Consider the following 20,163-nt stretch of genomic DNA (forward strand, 5'->3'; position numbering starts at 1 on the left):
AAGCTGAGTTCAAACCAGCCACAAAAGACCTTATGGCCCTTGCTGAGATTTTGACCTTTATTCAAGGGCATTGAGAAGCCACCAAAGAGTGTGAAGATGAAGACTGATGTAATTCAATTTATATTTTTACATAGACTAGTCTGAGTGAAATGTAGAGATTGCAGTGTAGGGTGGTAAGAACAGATGCAGAAAGGTTAAGAGAAATAGGTTTTATAACTATGGTGATGATAGTAGTAGAGAGTTGAGAAATAGTTTGGAGGTAAACTGACCCAAGGATGTGGTAGCAATGGAAGGCTGCAGGTTGGTCATTCTGAAAAGGTACTTTGCCAATCTGCTGTGGTTGTCTGGTTAGTAGAAAAATATTTAGATCCTCCAAGTTTTGAGGTTTTGTAGATTGCAGCAACAAAAAGATAAGAAGCAAAGGGTTTGAGAGCTTTGGAAAAGAGTTATGAAAATGATTAAATTTAAGTTGTAATTGGAGGTAGGTAAAGATGGAGAGTAGGACTGAAACTATGTATAAAACACAGAGTTATCAACAGGCTAGAAGTCTTGTTGAGTTAAAAAAAAAAAAAAAAAAGGTAGGTATGTATCTGAGTGAGCACATGAACCAAGAGAGGATTCATTAACTCTGGTACATGCTACCCTAACTCTAGCATATACATTTCCCTGAATCACATCAGATGAGATTCCTGAGTCAAGACTGAGAGTTCCAAGTACAAATATTTTACTACTATTAGCAAGCTACCAAAGCCAATAACCAGGGATAGCAAAACAGTATCTATAATAAACTATGGGCTAAAAGGGACCATGGCAATTAGTTGGGCCAATTTTCTCATCTTTCAGTTGCTGAACAAAGTACTGTTGACAATCAAAATTTATGGAAGAATATTACTAGTCTCAGTCTCCTGATTCCTGGTGCATTTGTCAAATGATTCATTTTCTTCAGTTTCTAGAACTAGATTAAAATTACATCTATTTGCAGAAATTCAGTCTCATTTCACTATATCATATAATGCATTCTATTTAAAATGTCTACCATTCTCAATGAATACTTTTCTGCATACATACCAGTGTTTTTATCCAAAGAACATTTAAAAATATAGCAGTATTAAATTTCACCCTACTATTAAAGCTACCTTAAGATTCTGAATTATCCATGAAGATAGAAGGGAGATCAGTGTAATAGAGGAAGGGGATGAGGGGAGGGAGGAGGAATGGAAAAAGGGAAGAATGGTAGAACAGAATCTGACCTAACTTTCCTTTGTTACATATATGAATGAATATACCACAGTGAATCTCACCTTTATGTATAGCCAAGAGACACTAATTAAAAATAACTATAAATAGAAGATCAGTAGAGTAGAGAAAGGGAATAGGAGAGAGGAGTGGAAGAAAAGGGGAAGTACCAGGGACTGAATTAGGCAAATTACATTCCATACTTATATAATTATGTCAAAATGAACTCTAATATTATGTATAACGAGGATGAACTAATAAAAGTAAAGTGACAAAAGATATTCTGAATTATATAAAAGGAAATAGCTAAGGGAGAAACTGACAGTTTTCTTGGCATTCTTTTGCAAAGACCCCTGGATCTTCCTATGTGTTCACATCCTTTTTGTAGTCTCCTATATCCCCTATATCTCCTTCTCTGGAATAATAGAAACCCTTGACCTTTATTCAAGATGCCACCTTTGACTGTGTCTCCATAGAGATCTTTCCTTTAAGTAGTGAACATACAAAAGGGGTGCAATTTTATCAAGTTTTTGTTATTTGGTAATAATTTATTTGGTTGGCTATTCATTCCTGTTCATGTACCTTTTATTCTCATTTCAAAAAGATTTACTATCAGTGTCTACTATACATCAGATAGTTTGTTAGGCTATAGGTCTTAGAAGTGAGCAAGGTCACATCTCTGCCTTTCTCCCTCAGGGCCTAGTAGAGCAGATAGAAATGTAATTAAAAAAAACAAGAAAAAGAAACAACTGGTTACTACTGGAGGATGCTAGTAAGCAAATTCTTATTCTTAAAATAGTTAAAGTAGAATCATTTATCTTCCTTATCCCATATGAACAGTATACTGGGTACTCAAATGGTGAATGAAAGAAAGATTTTTTTTCTCGTAGACATCCTCCAGATATAAAAGGAAGATGGAATGATAGAAATATGCAATTAACACATTGAAAGCTCTAGCCATTAATCACTAACAGCTGATAAAATTACACATAAAAGAGAAAACAAGGCATTATGAATCTCATGATGATAGAAGAATACACTAACACATATGAAGTAGTCTTGAAAAAAAAGAGTCAACCTGATTATGATCAGGCAGGTAGTCCACTAACCACAGTTAGTAGGTAGCCACTAGCTACATATGGATACTGAGCCCTTGGAATATAGCTGGGATGACTTATGATGTGCTGTGGACACACAATTTTATATTTATTGCATATTGAAATGACAATAGAAATAGTATTACAGTTATGTAAGAAGTAACCATTAGAGGAAACTGGGTAGAATGTACAGAAACTGGTAGAATGTGGTTACTTTATAACTTATTAAAAAAAGGGAAAGAGTTTGAGAAATAAATTAGCCAAGTGCAATGTGTGGCTCTCATTTCAATTCTTATTTAAAACAAAACAAGAAAACAAAAAAAAAATTGAATGACAGAAACAAAAAATTCGAATACTTACTGGACATTCAATATTTAGAAAACTATTGATATTTTAAAGCATTATAGTATCATCCTGGTTACTTATGAAGAGTCAACCCATATCTTTTTGAGGTACATTTTTTTCCAGTACTTAAGGACTTTCGTAGCTCTGTGCTTTACCATCTGTTTCTTTTTATTGTAATTATTAGCACATATTAATTATACAATCTTTTCTTGATGCTTCCTGAAATATTTATGAATAAAATGACATATGCCTGAGAATTGCTTCAAAATAATGGGGGAAGGAAAGGAGGCATAGATGTAATAAGCCTGGCCATGAATTGATGACTGTTGATGTCTGGTGAATACATGAGTATTTATTACAACATTCTGTCTACTTTTGTAAATGTTCAATGTTTTCCATGATAAAAAGTTTTTAAAAATAGTCAAAAGAGATGGGCAATTTCTTAAAGGGTATTATTAATGTGGGTACTTCTGACATTTAAAATATAATGGTGTGCATTATTTATAATTGACTCTTGGGTAAGAGGAATAAAAAAAAACCTCAATTTCAAACAAAACTAATTTTAAAATAGTCAATGCTTACTATGTACAAGGCACTAGGGTTAAAAATGTCCTACCCTGTGTACATCATTCTGCTTCTGAACTGCTGGAAAATCGCCTCCAATAGGTGCCTGCCTGCTTAGTTCATCATCTTTCAGTTGGAGCCACACCAGCAGTTCCTGAAGAGAGAGGTGCAGACGCTTCCATTGGTCAGAACTGGCTTCCAAATGGGACCTGAAAAATAATAGGGGCAAACTATGTCAGAATATTCTAGAAATATAATTAATGATTCTAACAATTCCTTTTCATTGGCTGGTTATTTCCATAGTGTATGAACCTACTGTGAACTATATAGCAGTCTTCACTAAAAACCTAGCTTCCTGTTTTTGAGAGCCATCATATAGGGTGGGAGGATATTTTGGTGGTAATTTTGAGGAAAGGCAGTATTCAGCCATTTGTTTCTACATTTATCATTTCAAGACTTTTGGCATAACATATGCCCTGGAATTGATCACTTTCCCATCCCTATTATAGTCAATAATTCTTAAGTTTCTGGTAGAAAAGACTGGACCCAGTGACTAATAAAAAAACCCCTCCATTTTCATATGATTCATGCTCATACAGGAATTCTTTCTGCTTTGAGAAATGGAAAGGTCTCTCCCCACATTTTGACTTTTCCATTTCTACACCCTAGGCAGCCTTTTCCATTGACTCCTTCCGTCTGGCGTCTGTTCCTTTCTGCTCCTCTTCCCATATGCTTCTCTTTTCCCTCTACCCTTCTTTATTCCTGTGCACCTGGGATTTGTTTTCACCAAGTTCCAACATTTTCCGCTTCATTTCCTTTGTGTAAAATGTACTGAGACAACAACTCACGTGGAAGAGGAAAATCAGACGTTTGTCTGAAAGCTTCTCCAAAACATGAATAATTTAGGCAGTAGACTGAGTGCTTTACCATTGACTGTATTTAGAACATACAAATCCTTAGAAGCCATTTAAGAATACACAAATGAATGATCTGTGCTATAAAATCCACATTTCACTTTAGGATGAGAAACTAAATTAATAAAATAAATCATCATCCAGAAAACAAAGAGGAAAGGCAGGATGTTAGCAAAACTTTATCTTCAGGTAAATCTGGAATTTGCTGCATCACTTTTATATTACCAGCAAGCACTAATTAATTCATAAAATTAATGCTGCCTATAATATAAATATAATAAAGTCTCCAATGCTGCAAAGTTTGAAATGTAAAGTAAAGCAGCCAGGTAGAACAACATTTCCCTTGGCCATTTGATAACTTGGCCTGACATTTCAAATACAGTTCTCCTTCTGGCCTCAGTCTGACAGAATCACCAAAGAGTACCTATTTCTGAAATTAAATTGTTTCAAAGTTTCTGAAGGCTAATGTGATGGTATATGAAAGTCTTAAAAATGTGCAAATACAATGACCTACAAGCTTAAATTTGAGGAATTCACACTAAAAATTAACTAGAAAATCATACCAAGGTACAGTAGAAAAAAATTTAATTTACAGCATCATTTATGACTGTTATAAAGTGGAAACAATTTAAATATTCAATATTAGGGAACTGGTTACATATATAATGGTGAATTAATATAATGAAATGCTATGCAATGTTCCATATAATGACATAGTTAAATATTTATGGATATGGAAAAGATCACATGTTAGTTATGAAAACGAATATAATCTGGTAAATGAATGGAACTGGAGACTATCATGCTAAGTGCAATAAGTCAATCCCAAAATACCAAAGTCCAAATGTTCTCTCTGATATTTGGATGCTGACTCATAATAGGTGGGAGTTGGGGGGTTGGGGGGATGGAGTGTAGGTTCACTGGATTGGACAGGGGAGAGGGGAAGGGAGGGAAGATGGGAATGGGAAAGATGGTCCCTATGTTCATATATGAATACATGACCAGTGTAACTCCACATCATGTACAACTGCAAGAATGGGAAGTTATACTGCATATATGTGTGATATGTCAAAATATATTCTACTGTTATATGTAACTAAAAAGAACAAATAAAAAATTACCAAAAAATAAAAGCTAAGAAATACCATTAAAATGAATATAATCTATTTTTCTAGAATGTGCATGTGTATATTTGTGTGCACATGCTTAACAATAAATGAAAAATTCTGGAATGACAACCATGTTATCCATCTGCAGTGAATTTACAAGTGATATGTTCACTTCATGTTTCTCCAAATTATCAGAATTTTCTTTCTATAATAATGAAAAAAATGAAGACTTCTATCAAACAAGAGAGATTAAATTGTTCAAGACTCCAAGGGTATTATTATCTAAAAAGTCAATCACGATACACCATAATTATCATGAATATAATAGTACATGCAGACTGAAAACAGTATGGAGATATAGTTCTCTTGATGTTTCTATTACTTCTTCCTCTTTTAGTTATCACTTTTCTGTGATAAGCCTAAGTGAGAATTCCCTATGCAAGATTTTAGCTATTTAATGGCATGTAATGAGTACTGGTTTGCAAGGATTCCCTGGGGTGTCTGGGATTTGTAGCTTGGGCCCCTTGAGGTCCAAAGAGACTGTCAAGCAAGACAGTTTGAATGGTAAGAAGAGAGAGGCACAGTTCAGACATGGAAAAGTAGCCAGTGGTAGAATAGAAACTGATTAAATAAGTATTTATTGAGTGTCCAGTGAAGCATTGAGTAGTAGGAAGAGGGAGTATATAAACATACCTAATGCTTGGCCTCCCTTTATCTGGTAGAAGAAACAAAATATTGATTTCTAATGGAGGGAATGCTGAAGGGCAGGCTGCCCATGGTGAGACCACAAGTTGCTGCTTTGTTTAAATAAGGAAGTGCTACAATCTCAGTTCTAGGTTAAATGGTGCTGACTAATTACTAGTGGATCAAGAAACCACTTTGTGTTTCTCAAAAGGGGAAAAATAACTCTGAGACTTAGGGAATTCAGTTCTAAAGGATCTAAGGGTAACTTAATAGCATGATATAGGGAGGTTCTAAGTCAGGCAGAGGACAGCCCAGAGACTTCACAGAATAGCAGCAGAAGAACCTGGAACACCAAGAGATGAAAAGCTCTCAGGTATCTGAGTGAGGGGAGTTTTCCTAAGGTGTGAAGTTAGGTAAAATTGCAGAATGTTTGATCATCCTAACTACATATCAAATGACTGTTTCTTTCCTTTCCCTCCTAAGGCACAAGAATAAAAGAAAAGATCTGACATGAGGACAAAAACCTAAGCAAAGGAGAAAAGACAGTATGTAAGTGCATAATGCATAAAAAGGTATTCAGTCTAACACTGTGATTCTTAAATTTTAGTGTGCATAAAAAACTTATAGTAGCTTGTTTAAATTCCAGATTCCTAGATTCCACCACCAGAATTTCAGTACTTTTAACAAAAATCTATACTTTTAACAGGAACCTTCACAACTCTGCAGGTGAGCTCCAGGACTACTGTTTAAGAATTTCTGAAAGTATTTGTGATTTGCCCTAAATGTGACTTGTTGGTCTCTACAGGGCAAAGGGTATTTGTCAGTGACATGATTTTAAGGAGATCTAACTGTAATGAAACACTGTGAGCCTATAAAATATTTTCTTTGACCATGCTAAGCTTATAAAATGTTTTCAAGACATATTTCTAGTACATTTGTTGGAAGCAACTGCCCTATCTTTATTTTTGTAAGTGTATACTGAATATTTCTTTTTTTTTTGTCTATTAACCAAAGATCCATTCTCTTCTTTTTTTTTATTTTATTTTATTTTTTTTTGTTTATTTATTTATTTTTAACGTTTACATAGGGTAATGATGTTTATTTTTTTTTCCCTTCCCCCCACCCCTCCCACCCCTCCCACCCCTCTTTTCCCTCTATACAGTCCTTCTTTCCTTCATTCTTACCGCTCTCCTTAGCCTAACTCTAAACCTAACCCTAAACCTAATGCTAACCCCTCCCAACCCCCATTATATGTCCTCATCCGCTTATCAGCGAGATCATTCGTCCTTTAGTTTTTTGAGATTGGCTTATCTCACTTAGCATGATATTCTCCAATTTCGTCCATTTGCCTACAAATGCCATAATTTTATCATTCTTCATTGCGGAGTAATATTCCATTGTATAAATATACTGAATATTTCTAAATGATTCACCTATGTTTGTGTTGGGAATGTCTTTTCCTCAAAAGGTTTCTTTGGATATGGAACAATTTTTTTTGTGTGTGTGTGTGTATCAAAGCCTGCTAGATCATAGGTTAAGTATCTAGTTTTGCAATTTGGAAACCAAGATGCAAGATTATAAAGACGATTGCTGAAGCACATAACTTGAGTGATCATATTTACACATGGGAAATAGAAATTACAAGCTGTTCTTTGATGAGGAAACCAACTTACTGGCTTTAACTAAATGTTCTGGATACCTGAGCAAAACACTTCTAGCTAATTTTCACATATACTCTATCCTTACTTACTCAACAGAAAATAAAAGAGGCGGTTTGAAGGGGTACACTTAGCTTCTATTCATTTTCGATTAATCTTTATTAGCAAAGACAAGAGTTTAGGGGCTACTAACTTTTAACAAGGCAAGTGCTGATCTTTAAAAAGCAAACAATTTTCACAATTTGTAAGGTTTAGGTAAAAAGCAGAACCTTTAAGGTATGTTGGAATGTATTGCTTGGTCTTTAAATAACTCTTTGGGGACAGCACTCTAAGAATTATAGGGGCTGATAAAGTGATTGTTATTTCTCTAGACGCAGATATTTCAAATGTGATTTGGTTGATGCCTAGTTTGAAATCCTTAATAAAACTTTACTTAGAAAGGCATGTATTCTTAAAGCAAAATGTGTTATAGTGAAATCATTTTTCACTTTGACTTCCTTTATAAAACTAATGATATAGCCCCATATATCTTTGGTGCCTTGTGTAACAAAATAACACTTAAACATACGAGAGAAAAGGTACAAATTCAGAAATAATAATCACAGAAATAACATGGGAGCTAAGAGGCTTTAAATAGAGAATTAAGCTCAAAGAGAAGTAAACCAAAAAAAGATTGGTCTTGAACTCCAACTTCCAAACATAATTAACATTCCAAGAGTGAGAGAAAGAAGGCCAGAGATACTCAATGTCCAAGTTGCATTTTTTTCTCAAAAGCAGTAAGACTCTGCTTTTTGTTCTTTCTTTGTTCTCCACTGTAGAAAAAAACCCTTAACTAATCTAACTTCTAATACCAAGTACTTCCCAAGAGCTGTACTGCTGCTGTAGATTATATAATGTTGGTGTTCTTGCCTCTCAAATTAATGTTCAAAATTTTATAAATGTGAATGTTTTATATAATATTTACAAGTTTTTCTGCTAAATATGAAAATCTTACAAAACAAACTTCGCTGAGTTTATGTTGACAATATGTGATTCTCATACTTTACAGTATTACAATAATCTGGAAAATATCGGGTAACAGACTGAATTGAAATCTTTTTGAATTGTGTTTATATAAAAAATTAATCACTTCTCAAATCATTAATATCACTGACTACTTACTTCTCCTCATGCCTCATGGATAATATGTGATGATAATACATATGAAATGGATGGCATATACTTTAAAAATATTTTTTAATTGTAAATGGACACAATACCTTTATTTATTTTTATGTGGTACTGAGGATCAAACCCAGTGCCTCATACATGCTAGGCAAGTGCTCTGCCACCGAGCCACAACCCCAGCCCTGTCATATACTTTTCTTGGATTAAATTATGAGATAGCACTATATAATTTCAATTAAAGCATTCTTTTTTACTGGAAGATGTCTTATTTACTTTTTCTTACATCCTGTCTTTTAAATTAATTAATTTCATTTAAAAATAGGAAAACCAAGGTAGAAAAATTCAATAATTTGGACAGGTTCACAAAGGGTGAGTGCATAATTAAAAATAATAGCATTGTAGAACTGCAAGAGAGTGTGACAAGATCACTTGTGTTTCTCGTCAAACCTCTTCATTTCAGTCTGAAGCAGTTAAGTGACTCACTCAAGGTGACATGCTAAGTAGCAGATAAGTGACTTGTTCAAGGTGCCATGCTAGTAGAAATGGAGATAAGAAGAAATGGAGCTTAATAACTAAGTCACCCATTTGCTGGTCCAGGACTCTTTCTATTGTATCTTCTGACTCATTTAGAGTTTGGATTTCTATATTCATCTAATTTAGGTGGAGGAGCAAACACAGCCTTCTGAAACAACTCGTAAATACTTAAAGGAACTTGTTATCAAGTGAGTATGTGTGTATGTATATACTTTTTATTTCTTTTTGCCATATTGGGAATGGAACCCAGTACCTTGGATATGTCAGGCAAATTACTGTACCACTGAGCTATACCCAAGACCCTCATGTGTAATTAGGATTTTACTGGGAAGACCTGATGAAAGAACAGAGAAAGAAATATTCATTATGGAATTTGAGTCAAAATTTAGGGCATGATGCAGGGAAAATGGATGGAACTTGAGGCCATCATGTTAAACCAAATAACTCAAATTCAGGAGGTTAAGAGTCTTATATTTTCTCTCATATAAGGAAGCAAGAGAGGAAAAAGGAAAACAAAGTTTGGGGTGGATCTCCTAAAAATCAAAGGAAGATCAGTAGAGGAAAGAGACCAAGGGGTGAAAGGGATGGAGCGGGTGGAAAATGCTCAGGAGTGATACTGGTCAAATTATATTGTGTGTATGTACAATTATGTAACAAAAAATTCCATACATATATACAACTAAAATGTACCAATAAAAATGTGGAAAAAAACTTAGAGCATGAGAGGAGAGACAGTATTGTATGAAAACCAGGATATACACATAATCACATGAGAGAATAAGGAAATCATTGGAAAGCAAGAAAGGGGTTAGGAAGCAGAATCTACTTGGCTTAGAACTAGAATGCTTCCTGGTCAAAAGTAAACTAGGGGCAGAGGATGAACAGAGAATGAAAGGGTTTATGGTGGCATAGTCGGTAGAGAATGGTGTGTCCACTAGATTCTAGTGACTAACTTCATGAGAGTAGTCATTTCATTGTTATGCTTTGTTCACTATTGCATCCTCAGTGCCTAGAAGAGTGCCTAGTATGTAGTAGGTACTCATTAAATGTTTGTCGAATAAACAAATAAATGACCAAATGAATGCAATATGTGCATGACAAGATTGACGCTCTTGAATGAAAGAGTAATATGATGGAAAGTGTCCTAGTTAGCATATTCTTGTAAATGTGTAATGAACGGTCTAACTACATATGTTGGTCTATCAGTATGGTATGATATGAAGACTTGAAGATCACAGGAAGAGAAAAGTTGCAGGGCATAAGGAAAATAAATGGAAGAAGAACATGATATGGATCTAGAAATACAAGGATACCTCTAATGAGTCAATGGAGCACAAAAGGAAATTTCAAAATCATTTGGATTCAAAAGATTTCTTTTTCATTAAATGTGGACATCTATGAAATTAATGCTTTTATTTTTTGAGGCATAGAAATGCTTTAAGAATCCCTCAAAAACAATGAACCAACTGTAATTATTTAGTATAATATATTTTAATTTGGACAAACAAGGTTGTTTTTCCAGGGTATCTTTGGAACTACTTTTTAATTGTGGTGACTTTTCATAATAAAATAACCCCAATGGAGTTACTGATGAGATTTCCCATGCAGGTTTATTAGTGTCACTAATGTTTCTGTATCTAACTCTTCCCACTGTTCATCTATCCTTTTTCACAATCACCCCGAATTACCATCTCTACTGAGCCTCTCTGAACTGAACCTTGCCATTCACTAAGGATCGAGTGATGTCCTATTTCTATCAAGTGTCAGGAAATAAGCTAAATTGCTTTTATGTGAAGAATTACCTTTCTTTTTTTTAATAAGCTGATGCTTATAACACATCCAATATTATTAGAGAGGATGCTTATAACACATCCTATATTATTAGAGAGGCCTATTTAAAAGCCAAAAGCATTGATCTGAATATTTAAATTCTTGAATTTGCAGCACCTTAGATAAGCTAAGGTAACTGTTTTCTACTTGATTAATGACAGCAAGAATTAGACTGCAGTAGCTGGCATATGGGAAATTGCTGAGAATGAAGAGCCCATATTTTGGCTGACATGCTGTTTGCTGCTTTCAATTCTCCTTTTATTTCATCAAGTTCATATGAAGGAGAAAAAAGGCACTGAGTAATGTTCAGAACAGTTATAGCACCTTGCTTTTTCTTTCCTGCATAAAAGAATAACTTTCTTTTCTTTACCTACCAATATCTTTCCCATCTCACATGTTTCATTCCTTTTTAATGACAGATGTTATGAAAGTGGTCTTTGTCATTACACACTCTGACCTCTCTTAAGAGTTTAAGCTGTAGAAAATGAACGGAGCCTCTCTATCTTTGAAAATGCCATTGCCTATTATTGCCCGCACCTCATCACCAACACATGGATGAAAAAATTCATGGACAGAATAGGGAGATAAAAATGAGTGGCTTGGAAGCTGGGGTACAAACTTGGGGAAAAAGTCTCATAAATAATAATAAACCCTTTTCTACTCCTAGAAATCTGCTTCTCTATTTCATCTTTTCCATTGTGTATTTATCTAAAAAGGGTTTCTTTTTGTGTACTCTGTGGGATAATATGATGATTGAACACTCAGATGCTAAAGTCAGATTCCCTGTGTTTATAACTTGGATTGTCACTTGCTAAGTGATCTTGGGAAAGTCATAAACTCTGTCTCACTTTCTTCAAATATAAAGAGAGTATAATAATGGAATCTACCTCTTAGGTTTGCTCAGAGCATGAAATGGGTAAAAAAATGTAAGTTCCTTTGGCATACCATGTGTTAGTTGCTGTCATTATTATTATTTTGTATTAGGTGCAAATTTTTACAATAGTACTTTTGAATTAATAAAATGTCAGGGTTTTTCTCCTCCTTATAGGAGTAGATATGTTATATGCTGAAATTTTAGACTATTAGTTGAACTTTAAAGAAGAAAGAAAAGCCTCCCTTCTATAATCTTATTTCCTAAAGGAAATGACTCTTCTCACTCTTTTGGTGTATTCCCTTGTAACTATTATTACATTCATTTGTCCTTTTTACCTCTTTCTACCACCATTCCTTTTATAGACAAAGACAAAAGCACAAAATATTTTCAGAAAAAGAAGTAGATAAGGAAAAGCAATCAGAAAGTAGGAAGCCTGGCTTCCACTCTCTGCCACTTGGTAGATCCTTTAGGTAAGAGCAGGCATTTCACAGACTTGTCCCTCTACTGAACTGTCTTAGCAAAATGGGTATGCAAAGAGCTTCCTCTGCCTTCCTTACACCAATGTTTGGATTCATCCACTAACTTCTCAAAAGAAAGCTGGTGCATAGAATGGGGCAAAGTAGAAAGTAACAGGTGGGTATAGAATTAAAAGCTCATTCCTGATACATAACAAGGGGTGTGGGGAGGTAAGAGAAGAATGGAGGAACTTTGGATTGTGTAGAGGGAAATGGCGGGGAGAGGGTGGGGGAAAGAAAGACACTGGAATGAGAAAAACATCATTACCCTATGTACATGTATGATTACATGAATGGTATGAATCTATGTGGTATACAAGCAGAGAAATGAAAAGTTGTATCCAATTTGTGTACAATGAATCAAAATGCAGTCTATAAAAATAAAAATAAATTAAAATAGAAAAGTTCAGTATGCCCACACAGGATGTGTTTTAACAAAATCTAAGAGGAATCAAATGACAAAAAGTGGCTATATTCTCTCAGCTGCTGAGGCTATGGAGAGGGCTTCTCTAAACTGTTAATTATAATGAGTTCTGGTATTTAAAGAATGTCCTCCAGTATGCATTTTGAGTAATGCTAAAGAAAGAATTCCATAATAAACATCCGTTAATTTTATCATTTTTTGTACAACCCTGTGATAAGCCAAGAGAGAACTCTATGAAATTAGAAGAGCTGTGCTCCTCATTTAAATTCACTCTAATGTCTTAATATGCATCTCTCCTGTGGTTATAAAACATCACCATGCTAATCTAACCTGAACCCTCAAGTATCATCTCCATACCAAGCAAATGAATGATTCATTTATTCAAAATAAAATGAATCATTCCAAAATTGGGTGATTTACATAAACATATGAGATATTAGCTACTTATGCTAGGAAAATGAGGAAAATTTTGTCGTTTTAATTCATCTCTGGTTTTTTTGTTCCAATCTTTTCCTACCTAATGTTGAGAGACTTTTTCCGCAACTCGCTCCACTTGAAGTTCATGTTATCCAGACGTCTTTGTAGCAGTGCCGCTTCATCAGAACCTTCCAGGGATCTCAGGATTTTTTGGCCATTTTCATCTAGGTTGTGATAGATATCCGTGTGAGCTTCGATTTCTCCTTGGAGGTCCTGTGGGACAGCAGGAAGAAGGATACATGCAGAATTATTGAATGAAAGAAACCAGCTGTGAATGTGAATTTGGAGAAATAAAAAAAAAACTATGAGTTCAAACATTTTAATCAGGTTCACTATGAGACAATACACCTCAAATCACTTTTCTTGGTATATTGTCTCATGTTATTATGTAGATTGAAAATGAACATCTAATTAGGTATAGTAAATTTATTCATTGTCATTATGAGTTGGAAAGTAATGTATTTGTAACTTCATGAATTTCAAAAGTTAAATCTTCTAGTTCATGGATAAAATGTATTGTTTTATGGAAATGGTATGGTAAGGTGCATCCCGGTACCAATCATTTCATTAAAATATGAGTCAAGGCATATTTTCCATGTACATAGTAATCTGTAAGGTTGACTCTGACCATAAAAGCATAGAAAGATGAATAAACAAGGTTGTCCTTGGTCCACAGAACCAGCACATTATTGGAACTCTATCAGAGGAGCAGATCTTCTTGACAACACACATTAAGTTCACCTTGGTGTTAGAGCATCATACATATATTATGGCATCACACATTTATTAGTAAGATCTCCCATTTAAAATACCATCATATTTTTAGGATTGACAGGTGGAAAGTTCATAGGACCTTGGTAAGAGTTATAATAAGAGGTAGGCATTCAAGTTCACGTGTACAGACACAGATCAAGAAAATTATCAGAGTAGAAGTATCTGACCTTTACATGGTATGTCTTCCTGTGTAACATTTTCAGCTTGAACCGGGGACTACAGCACTGATCCTGTTGCATAGCAATCCTGAGAAAACCCAGAAACTGAAAGAGTCCTGCTTTAAAATGCCAACTTTGCTTACATTCTGTTGACAGAATGAGTTTCAGAGCACAGGCCTCACCAGTCAATAATAATAAACAGCCACTTTGTACTCCTTGCTAAACGGTAGCCAGGCGTGTGGATGTGGGAGGGACCTCAAAGAGAGGAGGCCTGGAATATGCAACTGACAGTTTATATTAAACAGCCAACTTTTCTTATCATTTTGCCACTACAAGCCAGAGACATTATAAATTCATTTTATATATGTGTTTCCCTCCTTGTTCCCAGCAGAACAGTCAAAGCCAAAGGAACATTCCTTAGAGAGCTGCCGGGTACCAGCATTCCTTTCTGCCTACACAATGAATGGAGGCTTTGTACATTATCTGACTTGCTCTTAGAGATTTGTATGCTTCTGTTCAACAAGTTTAAAAATTCATTCTGAAGCTCCAAACAATTGGATTGATCTGTGTAACTAGAAAAGTTTTCTTTTTTCTCTGTCTCTTACTCTTTCTAAAATTGAATTAAATTACTCTGCTAAAGTAAGGGGGAAAGTGGCAACAATAACATGTTAGAAATTCTAAAGAACTAGCTCATGTTTTCACTCACGGCCTCTAAAGATGCAGAAGTTTGAGTGCTACAGAAGTAAGGTAGATGGTTAGTGAATGTCTCCTGTTACTAGTGTTGGCCCTGATGGACTATGAAAAGAGTTATGTCCATTCCTCTTTGACTGGAAAGACTGGAAGGGGAATGTGAATAGGACCACATCAGAAGTTGAAAGAAGGGAAATACTAAAATAGACTTAGGAGCATGTCCATCAAAAAGAGGTTGGTTCTGGAAGGGTACAGACAGATTTTGAAACTAGCATATGTAGTAAGAAACTAGTATTAGGCTTCATACAGAACAAGTTTGGTCAAACATATAGCCATTTTATGGCATTTTTCTTCTTTTTTTATCTACATGGAATAATGTGCCTCTTTTTCAGAAAAAGAGAAAATTGAGTTAATTCATCTAAGCAATTCAGGACAAATAAAAACCAGATCCAAGTTCCAGATAATTCCCACACTTGTCTCTTTTACTTTACTATTTTGTTCTGATTTGTGCAGTACCTAAAATTTCTCCTCAGGGTATATATTTAGTGAATTAAAGCCAAATTTACAGTTGTTCAAGAAAATAAAGTTCTTTTTTGTGTTTGTGCAGTACTGGGGTTCAAACCCAGGGTCTCTGCATGCTAAGTAAGCATTCTTCCACTTGAGCTACAACCCCTGAGCCCCAGAGAGTAAAGTAGTTTGACTAATAGGATAAACATTCTACCTTATATGCATATAAATGATAGTACATTTGAATTTTTATATCCTGTATTGATAGCAGACACTGAGTCCTAATCATTAATTCTTTAAGATTACGTATAACATGAAGCCATCAACACTTTCTTTGTTGAATAAAAGAGGTCTTTCCAAGTGCAAATAGGGTATTGATTCATGAATTTGCTAATTTTCATCTTTGCCAGGCCTGTGTATATTACACTGCATATAAACATCTTTGTTGTATCATCAATAAAGAAATGGATATAAAATTCATAAACAAATATTTATCTAGGACTGATTGTCTAGTCTTAGCATCATGGAGATATAAGAATGCAAGTGACAGTTCTTCTTTTCCTAAAGTCATACATGCACTTTTTATTTAATTCACTTATATTATTAACTAAATATCAATGAGAATTTCCTGCCAAATCTCATAGATAGTAGGATAAAATCTTCTCCCTTAAGAAATGCAGACTTGACTGAAGTAAAGTCTTAGCATTGGCATGAAGGTAAGTATTATACCAGTATTAGTTTTCTAGGTCATGATGGTGGCTTGGAGCACTAAATGAAATATGTACAGTAAGAGCTTTACAGGTTACTGAGCACTTATAAATGTAATACCCTGGCTGTTCCTCCCCTGGCTCTGTGAAGTATATCATATTTTTCCTCTTTTGCAGATGAGAGATTCAGAGAAGTTCAACTGATTTGTTCAAAGTCTCATGTGTAGTAAATGTTAGAACTGGGAAATGGATCCAGTTCTTTTGACTCCTGAAGATCTTGGGCTGTCTCCACCAACCTGTTTGCTGTGAGCATTGGATATAATACATAGTAGTTAGTGAAGCTGAACAAGGATACTATTAACAAGAAGAAAAAACTGATTGTTGAAGGAAAAGCACACTGAAAGATAGCATTACTGATTTTGATAAAACATTTACCCACATGGATTGATTTATTCTGAGTGAAAATAGAATCCTGACTAACTTTTTTATTTCTCATTTTGCAATTGGGCATCCGGGACCACCTGTGAGCAAAAACTGTATTGAAAAGGTCTTACTACAAAATATCTCTGCTGCCACAACACAAATTCTTCCATCAGTGAATCTTCTTTTTGTCTCCAAGAGCCAAGTGAACCATGAGCTACACGAAGTAATGACCTGACACATCAGCATTAAGAGAGTTTGATCACATTCCTTTGGGATGTAGGCTGGTCGAGAATCTGTCAAGCTACAGGATTCAGGTAGTTTGCCCTAAAAGACAGGCAAGTACTAGTGAAGAACATGAGGGTCTCTTTCAAAGGTTGCCATACTGTAGTAGAGAATTTTCAGCACCAATATACAACATGAGTTTTGGGTGGGAATAGGGCATTGACAAGCCAGGTAAAAAGGAACATACATATGCATCAAACTACCATGATGACATTTGTTTTAAGACTAAACCTTACACTTAGAGACCACAGAAAAGCAGGAAGTTGGTATGGAGAGGTGAGTGGAGTCTTCAGAGAGTAGCCAATCTGGACATAGGACAATTTTCACAGAAAATTTTAAATAGTTTTATTTCACATGTGACCTAACTAGAAAGGATTGCTCAGGACTTACTGTATTTATTGTATGCTATTTAATTTTTCTTTTCATGTGATCATATTCTTTAGGAAGAATAACAAGTAATTGATAGGAAAAAAGATATTTGTTATATAAACAACAAAAACAATGACAGCAGCAGTAACATATATAAGACTTACTATATACCAGGCATTGTCCAAAGAACTATTATCATGAACTCATTTAACACTCTCAATCACCCTTTATAGTAAACATCATTATTATTTTCATTTTCCATATAAGAGAAGAAAACTACAGAGAAGTTAAGAAAAAATGTCCAATGTCATATAGCTAACAAACTATTCCATGAGTTTTGAATTGGGACAGTTGAACAGGGACAGTTGAACAGCAGGACTTGTGCTCTTAACCATTAAGCTACCTTGCCTCTGAATTTCAGTTTTTTGATGGCAATTTTCTGATTAATACTATTCTCATCTACATATCAGTAAGTTTAGCACTGTCATGAGAAAATAAATATCATTGTTACCAGTACCCCAAAAGTAATTTTATGGTCTTATTAATATGGAAACTGTTAAACAGATTTGAAGTAGCAACCAGAGATATATATTCAAAACTATGAGAGGGAACATAAAATGATTGAGAAAATGGATGCAAATGAAAAAATAATGTATCTCCCCAAATCAAAATATATAGCCTGAAATTCTATATAATTTTGGAGCAAATTTTAGTGATGAGTGCCAGGAAAGTTTAAATATGAGGCAAGTATTATGCTCACAGGGTAACAGTTTTAGGAGTGCAAAGTATCCTGTTTTCTGAAAGACTTTTACAAATCCCACACTTCCTTATTCCCTGGGAGTCTAGTCTATGCCTGCTTAAGTCCCCTTTCTCAACCTCCAGGGAAAACTCATGAAAAAGTACAGTTAAATAAACATATTTGAGTCTCCCTGTTCTCTTTCTCTTATTTGCTGCTTAAATTTGACAACTTTTTAATCTCATTGGTGCCACTAAATGGTAGATAATAATACATACCTACTGGGTTGGTTTGGATATTACATGGAATAATTTTGTAAAATACTTTGAACAGAATCCAGAACACAAATCCCTAATAAATAATAGGTAATATAGAGCTTACCACTATGAGAGAATTCATGTGGAATTCAAGTGATAGAAATAGATTTCATAAAGTCATGGAACTCACCACTCTGGAGCAGTGTGGAGATTCCTTAGAAAACTTGGACTGGAACCACCATTTGACCCAGCTATCCCACTCCTCAGCCTATACCCAAAGGACTTAAAATCAGCATACTACAGAGATACAGCCACATTAATGTTCATAGCTGCTTAATTCACAATAGCCAGATTGTGGAACCAACCTAGATGCCCCTCAATTGATGAATGGATAAAGAAACTGTGGTATATATACACCATGGAATATTACTCAGTCATAAAGAATAATAAAATTATGGCATTTGCAGGCAAATGGATGAAATTGGAGAATATCATGCTAAGTGAGATAAGCCAATCTCAAAAAACCAAAGGACAAATGATCTCACTGATAAGCGGATGATGACACATATAGGGGGTGGGAAGGGGGCAAGAATGGAGGAAGGAGGGTCTCTATAGAGGGATAAGAGGGGTGGGGGGTGGGGGGGAGAAAAAAATAACAGAATGAATCAAAAGCTATTACCCTAGGTAAATGTATGATTACAAAAATGGTATGCCTCTACTTCAAGTACAAATAGAGAAACAAGATGTATCCCATTTGTTTACAATAAAAATAAATTAAAAAAAAGTCATGGGACTCAGCTTGGTCTTTGAGGATTGAATGGGATTGAGAAATGTGGAAGGCAGGAGATATTAGAAGAATAGCATTGAAATGGCATAAAGGTGGAATGATTTGGTTTATGAGCAAAGATAATAAATTGTATAACCTGATTGGAATAGACAATGAATGTTAGGGACAAACAGGTAGAATGCAGTCAAGTGCCTTAAATTAAGTAGGATTAAAAACCACTGAGAAAAGTACAAGGACAAGATTATTGACTATTACATTTATTACATTTATACTGTCTCATTCAACAAGAACAATTATTGCTCATTGTTCATAAGCAATATGACAAAATGGGGATGAATATGGAAAGTTAAAAAATTTTTACTAGAAGAAAAATAAAGGGAGATAGCGACAATTAGTGTATATCCTTTTTCTTATTACCCAAATTAAGGGATGTGATAGGATTTCAAAATATCATGAATAACAGTATCCATGTATTATTTTTTACATATATATGGAATTATTTGTCTCAAAAAGAAGAATTCAGTAAACTAATACAGTCATTATGGAAAACAGTATGGAGTTTCCTCAGAAAACTAGATATAGAAATGCCATATGAGCCAGCAACCCATCTTCTGGTATATATCCAAAGGAAATGAAATCAGTATGCTGAAGGGATATTGGCACTCCATTGTTTATTGCAGTATTATTCACAATAGCTAAGGCATGGAAGCAATCTAAATTTCCTAACATCAGATGAATAGATAAAGAAAATATTCTACATATGTACAGGATGGAATATTATTCGGTTATAAAAGGGGGAAATGGCATAATTTGTGACAACATGAATGAACATGGAAGACATTATGCTATGTGAAATAAGTCAGGCACAGAAAGACCAATATTGTATGAGAACACAATGTTGATTACCAGGGGCTGGGGGAGGGGAGCACAGGGATTGAGGGGAAACATTGATCAAAGAGAACAAAGTTTGTTAAATATGAGGAATAAATAAATTTTAGTGACCTATTACACAAAATCAATGACTATAATAAATAATAATAATGTA

At 34.7% G+C, this 20,163-nt stretch overlaps 1 protein-coding gene across 4 annotated transcripts in view; it reads right to left on the minus strand.

Annotated features, from left to right (window-relative positions):
• Dmd (dystrophin) overlaps positions 1-20,163 on the minus strand; it is a 2,099,091-nt gene that overhangs the window by 363,015 nt on the left and 1,715,913 nt on the right. For all 4 annotated transcript variants that reach the window (XM_047536255.1, XM_047536256.1, XM_047536254.1 and 1 more), the window contains exons 56-57: positions 13,469-13,641; positions 3,295-3,451 (exon numbers count right to left, since the gene is read on the minus strand). In XM_047536255.1, the coding sequence (XP_047392211.1) occupies positions 3,295-3,451; positions 13,469-13,641 (330 nt within the window). The remainder of the gene's footprint in view (positions 1-3,294; positions 3,452-13,468; positions 13,642-20,163) is intronic.

Source organism: Sciurus carolinensis, chromosome X (assembly GCF_902686445.1).
Source record: "Sciurus carolinensis chromosome X, mSciCar1.2, whole genome shotgun sequence".
NCBI lineage: Eukaryota > Metazoa > Chordata > Mammalia > Rodentia > Sciuridae > Sciurus > Sciurus carolinensis.